Here is a 9972-nt window from a genome sequence, read left to right as displayed (position 1 = left end):
GGAACTGAAAAGTTGACACATGCAGTATACAACATAACATTAGAACTATTACAAAAAAGAGTCAGCAGTCGAAAATAACACATTGTCGAATTCCATTCTTGCGATTTCTAACGCTATCATGAGCAAGCTGCGGTCGGAGGATTACTAAGTACATGACCATCGATTTCCATTACTTACAGGGGAGTGTCTTTTTATGGTTAGCTAGATCTTGTCACATACAAGGGACAGTCATGCAAAAGTCTTCCCGGACATCTTCCGGCCAAAAACTGTTAGTCCGATCTCATTAATATGTTATTCTGACAATTCTTATGTGGGAACAAATATCCTGTTCGCGAATATGAAATTGTGTTTGCCGAAAACATCAACTGGTCAGCATTTAAAATGCTATGCAAGACGGGGAAAACTGGAAACAGGATACAAGACGTTGAAAACATGAATATGTCACCATCACAGTAATACCAACGTGCGTTGGATATATATCATGCATATATCCTCAACTCGGGGATATATGCATGCCATCTTGAGGCCCGACGTCAAGAAGATCTCGGATGACCTCAGCTAGCTCCTTGGATTCAAGCGTTATTTGGACATACCTGGTATAGGGTATCCTCTGGAAAAACAGCAAAAAATTGAATTGTGTACTATTGATCGTGAACAATCTGAAAATTGCCTCTGATTGCTTAGCCAGCTAATTTTTGCTTTAATATTTAATTTAATTTGATTTAAAATTTAATTCAAAATATTCCTGAAGGCATTCTACGTAACTGCCGTAGATAATAGTTTGGTTCATTGGCGCGCAAGCTATGGAACCTCCGCAGACAACATTGCAGAAAGCAAGCACGCAAATACAGGTGTCACAGAGGCAGGTATAACACAAAGACATTCAAACCCTTAAACACTCAGATCTAAGATGATAATCCCATAATCAAATTCTAATAAACTCCAAATTGTCTTTACCTATACATTGCCTATGCTCACATTACGACATTCCAAAACGAAGTTTAAAGAGGAATGGAGGCGGCACGGAATGGTGTGGGGAAGCATGCAAATTTTGTATTGTCAAGTGAAAGAAATGTGTCAGCGCTGGAAAATTAGACAACATTTAAAGTCATACCTTAAGCAAGTTTATCACCGCATGCGAATGAAACTTGGCAATCACTTAATCTTAGATGTCGCGGACATTTTTTTATTAGCTGATTATCTCCGTCCTTCACTTTGCCGGCAGGCACACACATATCTGGGCACGTGTAGGAGCATTTTGCATCTCGGCACATCTGTGTCCAGGTCAGCAGCCACCTGACCTGTCCTGCGCTTCAGACCTAGGTCGGATGCTGCGCATCAGCCTCCCCGATGCCCCCTTTGTATGAAGGTGCCCCAGACGTCCTCGGTGGGCTGCAATTGGGCACACCGGGGGGGGGGGGGGGGGGGCACGCGTCATATACGGCACTTCGGCCTCTCCCAGCAACTCGTGAGCTTTCTAACATAATGAGCCCTGACTAAATATGCGCCGAAAGCGCATCGCAGTTGCAAAAAGTTATCATCCAAAAAAGGATGAGAACAACAGTTACACATTTCTTACGACGTTGTCTCTGCCTTGTTTAGTATGACTGGACGCGCAACAAACCTAGAGAGATGGCGGACGATGTCAGAAGCTTACGGCGAGCTTGTTCGCTGGCATCAGTTGTACAACTCTCAGATGATCTCCATCAGGTCCAGCACAGTAGCCAAGGCTTTTGGGCTGGTATGGACACCGTGGAAGGTGACGTGCGTTTCGCTGTCTATGACGATGTTACGTCCTTGTCAAAGTTCATATTCTCAAGTTAATGTTCAATTAAGGACTTAGGTTCAGTAGTGCTGAGGCAAAAAAGTCGCTCAATTCTGACGGGGATATTTCTAAAGCCATATGCAGTCCCGGTTCCAGGGCAAACGGTCGGGTGAAGTTTAACCGAATGTTGTTTCGTAAATGTAAAATCCCGAATACTTCCTGCAGTCATGCCTATTCGTCCCCATTGCTTTTTATCGACATGTGGAAGTGGAGAAAGGCTAAGAGGCGAAGTGCATATTGATTATATGTCTTTTTGACGCCGTGCAAATTTACGAGACGTAAGTAGATCAAAATTTTTATCAGCTGGAAGCTTACGCGTCGAAATATTTATCAGCTGAACGTTGCTATACAGAGACAGGATTTGGCGAATGGAAAGCTACCGAATTGTCAATGAACCTAACACTGTTTTGTCGAAATGTGGATCTGAGGAACGTTAATCGACGAATGGAAAATCATTGAACCGAAATTAACGTAGTGACTCTGTATTTGATATTTGGACTCTACGAACGGTAATCGATAAACGTAAATTCGTTCGAATGGCCAATACGCAATTTTTATTTTGCCGAAATGCGAATTGAATGATTGAAAGTACTGCCAAGTGATAACGCCTGCAAGGAGCAGTCAATGAATAAACGTTACGCATTGGCAGGAAGGGATTGGTCGGTAAAGCCAATTATGCTAAAGACATGGAGTAATTCGGTTTGGTTTGGTTGATTATAGGTAAAATCTAGCAGTGTCCAATACAGCCCATCCGACAGAGTTTTTTTTTAACAGTAATTCAATACCGTTTTTCGTGTTGTCGCATGCCTAATGCTGCAGCACCAGGAGGGTGGACCTGATTTAAGCTGCTTAAAGTAACATTCACCATCGTTCAGTCGCACCTCCTTAACACGGTTTGAAGAAAAATCTCCAATGCCGTCTTTCCCACGACCCTAGCTGACTTGATTTTTTGAGATGTCAAGGGGGCTGCTGAAGTCTCCACTCGTGGTGCAGTGTTGAACAATGGTCACGGGAGGAGGATTAAGGGGACTGTCTTCCACCCATTGATAATATTTTGACTCATGAAAATTCGACTTGAAAGCATTCAGCTAATTCACAATCAGCTGATGAGCATCCCGTCGGACTAGGCGCGACTAAAACACATTTTTTGTGGTAACCATTGGCTAAAGGGCAGTTGGGAGGGGTAACATTCAACCTAAAATGTTTCGTTAAATTGACAAATACTTGGGAGCGATTCGGCAAATTGGCATTCAGCAAACAAGCATTTCAATCTATGAATATTTCGTAAAATTTACATGTTCATAAAGGGTATGCCGACAAATTGCCATTCGACTTCTAGCGTTCCGCTTCAGCGACATGACAAAAAGACACGTCGACAAAACAGCGTTTGGTTAAATGCATTCTGCAGAAAGACTTCCGGCTAAATGCATTTTGGACAAAGCTCATCCCGTTGGCAGCGCCATCGATACCAATTTCACCTACATCAGAAAGGACGAGGGTAACTTCACTGCTCTGGCATGCAGTGGCAGTGACTCATAGCCATATGCATGTTCGACCATGACACCACGGAACCCGGTAGATTGATCACGTCCAACTGGAGGCGTGACTAGAGCGCGCACTACACATGCCATGAGTGCACCATAGTATTGATTTATGTCCCTCAGTTCCAAACATAGTGCATCCCATTGTCAGACGGAGAGATTATAGGGGGGGGGGGGGGGGCAGGGCATCGGTCGACCCGAGGAGAGCACACGGAACGTGTGCGGAAGGTGAGCACAATATCGAATCATCCGCAAACACCTCAGCTGCCCTGCTTCCGCCGCTCACGACGGCCGCTGCCCGCCCCCAGCCCGTGCAGTAGCGCGGGCCACGACTGCCACCCGTCGCCTCGGGCACCTTTCACTCCAAAGAGCCCCCGGCCTTCGCTGCTCGACGGCCGCGTCACGCGGCCCGGTGCCTCGCTCGCCACCCCTGCCGCACGCCTCCGTATATAAGCGGCCATCGCCGTCACTGTCGGCAGTCTGCTTCGTGCAGCCCACCAGTCACATGAACATCATCAAGGTAAGGCGTGTGGCAGAGAGCGCCTGCCACTCAGAGGTACGCTGACGCCGCTCAGGTCTGGCGGCGGCCAGCATCGCGGCACTGGCCTCAGGCACACCACTCATGTATTTACTCCGGCCTCCCAAACATTGACAACTAACTCACCACATGGGAAGGTGTGGGTGCTTTTCAATGCATTACGAATCTAGTGCAAAGCATTCATGGAACTGGTGCTTTTCAAGGCACATAAGACATCTCAATTCGTTTTATTGTCCAAGCACACTAGCAATAGCGTTACAGATACACACATGCATCCTTTGCATCGTTCATATACAGCGCGTAGCTCACGCATTCCTATCTCCTGCTCATTGCGCAATTCATATAGATCTCAACACCTACTTGAGATTCAGCTCAGTTCAAAGTTCGATGCACGCCAGCCCGTGCCAATTGCTTGGCAGCGTTGTTCCACCGGCCGTGCTCCAGCGGCCGTGCTCCAGCGGTGTTCCAGCGGTCGTGTTCCGCCAGCCCGGACGCGCTCTCGGCGGCTGGCAGCGTCACAGCCTGCGCTGCCTGTTCACAGACTTGCAGTTCACTGCTGCTGATCGGCCTCTGCCTGGCCGATGGCGGCGGTGGACGCGGCGGCGGCGGCGGGTCGCGGCGGCGGCGGCGGCGGCATCTCCCTCCGGATATGGCGCACCGCGCGGCGGCGGAGGAGGCGGCGGTGGCGGGCGGCGGCGGCGGCGTATCCTCCGGATATGGCGCACCTCGCGGCGGCGGAGGGGGCGGCGGCGGCGGCGGCGGCGGCGGCGGCGGCGGTGGCGGCATCTCTTCTGGATATGGTGCGCCCCGCGGCGGCGGCGGAGGCGGCGGCGGCAATGGCGGCGGCTATAGCGCGTCCCAGGGACTAGGTGGTGAAGTGGCCGGCTTCGGCCGCCCGAAGAGTACCAACGGGGGACAGGGCGGCTATGGAGCGCCCCAGGCTAGCGATATCATCCAGGCAGGATATGGTGCTCCCGGCAATGGCGGCGGCGGCGGAGGAGGAGGAGGACGGGGAGGATATGGCGGCGGCGGCAGCGGCGGCGGCGGCGGCGGCGGCGGAGGCAGAGGCGGCGGCAGCAACGGATACTCTGCCCCGAGCGTGCAATCCGGCTACGGCGCACCGAGCGGCGGCCGAGGAAATGGCGGCGGCGGCGGCGGCGGCGGCAGCAGCGGCGGCGGCGGCGGCAGGGGAGGTGGCGGCGGCTATGGCGGTGGTCAAGGTGGCGCCGGCGGTGGCGGGTCTAACGGTGGGTACTCTGCCCCGAGGGCCTACAGTGTGACGCAGGCTGCGCCTCGCAGACCCTCGAACGGCGGCTCATCCGCCTTCTCCACAGGAAAGGGCATCAGCGGAGGTTCCATCTCCACAAGGACGTCTCCGCGCCTCGCATTGTGAAGGGAAGCTCAAAGTCTTCGGGAGGCGGCGGCTATGGTGGATCCGGTGGTGGACAGTCGTCCGGAGGCGGCGGTTATGGAGGATCTGGCGGTGGACAGTCGTCCGGAGGCGGCGGTTATGAGGATCCGGCGGTGGGCAGTCGTCCGGAGGCGGCGGTTATGGAGGATCCGGCGGTGGACAGTCGTCCGGAGCGGCGGTTATGGAGGATCCGGCGGTGGGCAGTCGTCCGGAGGCGGCGGCTATGGAGGATCTGGCGGTGGACAGTCGTCCGGAGGCGGCGGTTATGGAGGATCCGGCGGTGGACAGTCGTCCGGAGGCGGCGGTTACGGGGGTCTAACGGTGGACAGTCGTCCGGAGCGGCGGCGGTTATGGAGGATCTGGCGGTGGACAGTCGTCCGGAGGCGGCGGTTATGGAGGATCCGGCGGTGGAAGTCGTCCGGAGGCGGCGGCTATGGAGGATCCGGCGGTGGACAGTCGTCCGGAGGCGGCGGCTATGGAGGATCCGGCGGTGGACAGTCGTCCGGAGGCGGTTGGCTATGGAGGATCCGGGGGACAGTCGTCCGGAGGCGGCGGTTATGGAGGATCCGGCGGTGGACAGTCGTCCGGAGGCGGGTGGCTATGGAGGATCGGCGGAGGACAGTCGTCCGGAGGCGGTGGCTTACGGGGGGATCCGGCGGCGGCGGTGGACAGTCATCTGGTGGCTACAGTGCCCCATCGCAGCCTTCTGGAGGTACGGTGCCCCTTCGCAGCCCTCCGGAAGCTACGGCGGCCCATCTTCTTCTGGATCGTCAGGGGGCTACAGTGCCCTGCTCAACCCTCCGGAGCTACGGCGGCCCCATCTTCTTCCTCTGGATCGTCAGGAGGCTTACAGCGCCCCTGCTCAGCCCTCTGGGGGCTATGGCGGCCCATCTTCTTCCTCTGGATCCTCAGGAGGCTACAGTGCTCCTGCTCAGCCCTCCGGAGGCTATGGTGCCCCATCCTCTTCCTCTGGATCCTCGGGAGGTTACAGTGCTCCGTCTCAGCCTTCTGGAGGCTTATGGTGCCCCATCCTCTTCCTCTGGATCGTCAGGAGGCTACAGTGCTCCTGCTCAAACACCCTCCGGAAGCTACGGCGGCCCATCTTCTTCCTCTGGATCGTCAGGAGGGCTACAGTGCTCCTGCTCAGCCCGGCTGGGGGGCCTATGGCGGCCCATCTTCTTCCCTCTGGATCGTCAGGAGGCTACCAGTGCTCCGTCTCAGCCCTCCCGGAGGCTATGGTGCCCCATCCTCTTCCTCTGGATCCTCGGGAGGTTACAGTGCTCCGTCTCAGCCTTCCGGAGGGCTATGGTGCCCCATCCTCCTCTTCTGGATCCTCGGGAGGTTTCCAGTGCTCCGTCTCAGCCTTCTGGAGGCTATGGGCGCCCCCATCCTCTTCCTCTGGATCCTCGGGAGGTTACAGCGCGCCTTCACAGCCTTCCGGCGGCTATGGCGGCCCATCGTCGTCCTCTGGGTCTTCGGGAGGATACAGCGCCCCGTCCCAGCCATCTGGGGGCTACAGTGCCCCCTCACCGCCCTCTGGAAGTTATGGTGGCCCATCCGCTTCTTCTGGTTCTTCCGGAGGTTACAGCGCTCCCGCCTGCACCATCGGGAGGCTACGGTGGTCCTTCCAATTCCGCCGGTGGTGGTGGAGGAGGTGGAGGAGGTGGAGGATATTCCTCCTCCTCCCGTCCTCAGGAGGTTACAGCGCCACAGCTCAGCCTTCTGGAGGCTACGGTTGCCCCTTCCCAGCCTTCTGGTGGGTTTATATAGTGGCTCGTCATCTTCCTCTGCTGCTGGTGGTTATACTGCCCCGTCTGCCTCTTCGGTGGGTTCAGTCCATCCAAGCCCTCTGGAGGCTATAGTTGCCCCGTCCCAGCCCTCTGGAGGGTACGGTGGTCCCTCTTCTTCCGGTGGGTCTTCCGGAGGACACAGCAGTTCGTCGCAGTCCTCGGGCGGGCACAGCGGCCCCTCCAACGCGTACATCCTCCTCCCCCCTCCGGTGGCGGGTACAGCGGATAGACCTCCGCTAGGCGTCTCTCCCACGCCAAACCGGGCCACGCCCACATGCGCCGTGTTAGGAGCGCGAGCCGTGCTTAGGTCTAGGAAACGTGAAATAGCCTGAGTCCGCATGTATTCCTCATATGAATTGATATTTATTGCTCAGTCGTTGCACACAATTATGCCGCAATAAAATTGTGTTTGTAACGTGAGTTATTTCCGAATGATTAGTTACGCCGCCACTGGCAGTTACACGAGACGGCGCATCGATCGTTTTGTTGAGTCACCCCTGCACAAATGCTTGCGAAAGGGAAAGCCCGGGTGGGCGGAGCGAAGACGTGATGGATTAACACCACCGAACAACCGAGACGCTTGACCAAGGACACCGCATCTCCGTCACGCCCCCACCCTCACTAAGATTCGCAGCCTCATTCACACTGAACGCCGCGTAAAAGTGAATGCAGTAGGTCATGGTCCGTCTCAAAGGCCAGAGAAGCAGAGCGGGCCAGCTGCGCCTGCCGTTGCTCAAGCCACTGGCACGGAGCGGCGGCTAGTCAGGCGGCAGCCGGAGGGAGTCCAAAGCGTGTTTGGAAAAATGACCAGAAATATCCAAGCGAAACCAGGAGACGACAGAATAAGGCACAGAGAGGTCCGACTGAGAGCAAAGACGCGCCATAGTTAAATTGCGAACACTGGCGAGCAATGCGGCAGGAAGAGGCTGTAGGTGATGCCACAATCAGCAGGCTGACCCACTGATACAGTTACTACTAGCGACCACTATCGAGAGAACACGTCAACAAACCCTGCGAGCTCTCGCTTCTACGAGATGCGAAGTTCGCACGTCTCCAAAGATGTAGCCCACGCACTCGTAACGAGCCACGTAATGAAATTCGCATTCAGGTGGGAAGTAGGATGGGATGGTAGCAGGCACCCACAGTGACTTAAATGATGGTGGTAGTGGTCTACGAGTCCGCCGCCTGCGTTGGTCATTTTTCGTCCGGTGCACAGTGTTGACATACCGATTACACCATTTGTATACTGCATGTTACGCTCAGTCCAGCCCAGTCGTACAGCTGGTCTCACGTTTCTACCCGCTCTGGTTATCAAGAACTGACATAAATCCTTTAAAAAACGCCCACGCACGGCGGTTCCGCGGTTTGCGCGCGGCTGCGAATGAGTCAGCACACGTTGACCCACACGTTGGCCAGCACGACTGTTTGTTTGCCAACGCCGGGATAGATCATTTCCACACCATCGCGGCGGCTGGTCGGGAGGCCCAAACCTACTTCGAGCCCGCGGTCGTCAGCTCCTTCGCAATTAAAAACGTTACCGTGCCCTGCGATAATCGAACGGGGAGAACGGTGAAACAGTGATGTTACAACGTCGCAGAAGTACGCTGCCTGGTGATGCATCCCGCTAAAAGTATTTGGACAAACATCATGGTAAGACATCTAAACAATCGTGCTGCTTGCTGCTGAAAACTGCATGGTTATGCGAATAGGCCCGCGAAAGGCGAACTGGCCGATTCGGGTCGGCCCGGCTCACTGCTCTATGGAACTTCCCGTTATTTCGCGTTAGGGCTTGCTTGGCTTACGGCCTGGCTCACAGTAAAAATAGCTAGACATGTATGATGGCGTGGCCATGGAAAAATCTTAATTTGTCTTTGCTATCTACGGACGACCATCAACGATCGTCATTACGCTGGAGAACAGACAACCAATGACAGCGATATCAATTCAAGTGAAGGCTACCCATATCACCATAGAACCCATCAAAGGCATTCGGGGGCCCAGACAGGCCACCTGAGGCCTTGGATGGGCCCAAAGGTCTTCCCCGCGGCCCCGACATATCATCCGCCAGGCTTGCTCTATACATCACAACCCCGTATAGAAATACAGAGCGTTTGCAAGGATAGCCTCGGGGTTACAGCGCTTCGCAGCCAGAAGTTGTTAAAATCATAGCCCGACTGGTGCAGTTGAGTTCATCTCGCTCCAGTCCATCGGCCACATTCTCAGGAACGGCTTGACGCGCCGCACACCGCCGTGATACGGCCGGTCGTTTCAGTGAGCTGATACTGGGCAGCTGCCAACTGAGGCCGGCCGATGAAGACGGGTACAGCAGGGCGTTGCTAAGATGCGAACCCACGCTTAAGACCCTTCCGACCACGCTGGATGGATGTCAAGGGTCAGCGTCCAGGCTAAGCAGCGTTTGCGGCGTAATCCCTGACCCCACCACCTGATCGTAAAACCCCGGATCAACGGCACACCGCTGCAGTGAAGACTTAACCTGCCGCGATGCTCGGCACGGTCCGCCCCGCCCTCTGCCGTCTCCTGATCTTTAGCGGGCCGCGGCCGCAGGCCACTTCAGTCAGGGGCGAATAGCTCGCGCCTAAAGCGATTGAACCCACCTCGCCGCGGGTGAGTGGATCTTCACTGGCTAAAGGGACGGACGTCCTGCCAAGCGAGCGCGGGTCAACGAATCAGTGTATTGACATTACGCAGCAGCATGCCGTCGGCTATCGGCCTGGCACCTGGCGGAGGGGCTTCAACAGTAATCACAACAAAACACCGTCCTGGCAGCTGTCACGGCCGTCGAGAAAGCCTGTTAGCAAACGTGACAACACAACTAATACACACGGCAGGTCGAAACAAAACGCTTT

The 9972-nt window shown here is 55.0% G+C and overlaps 1 protein-coding gene across 1 annotated transcript; it reads left to right on the top strand.

Moving 5' to 3' along the window:
- The first annotated feature begins 5109 nt into the window (after positions 1-5109).
- On the top strand, positions 5110-9385 carry LOC119094274 (sericin-1-like). The gene is given in 5 exon segments (XM_037217348.1): positions 5110-5151; positions 6158-6331; positions 6333-6433; positions 6688-6902; positions 9378-9385. Coding segments are annotated over 5 exon segments (540 nt in total).
- The last annotated feature ends 587 nt before the right edge of the window (positions 9386-9972 follow it).

This window comes from Pollicipes pollicipes, unplaced genomic scaffold (assembly GCF_011947565.3).
Source record: "Pollicipes pollicipes isolate AB1234 unplaced genomic scaffold, Ppol_2.1 Scaffold_4002;HRSCAF=4701_pilon_pilon_pilon, whole genome shotgun sequence".
NCBI classification, from domain to species: domain Eukaryota; kingdom Metazoa; phylum Arthropoda; class Thecostraca; order Pollicipedomorpha; family Pollicipedidae; genus Pollicipes; species Pollicipes pollicipes.
Note: the sequence above shows the minus strand (reverse complement) of the source record. Positions and strands in the feature narration are given on the sequence as shown.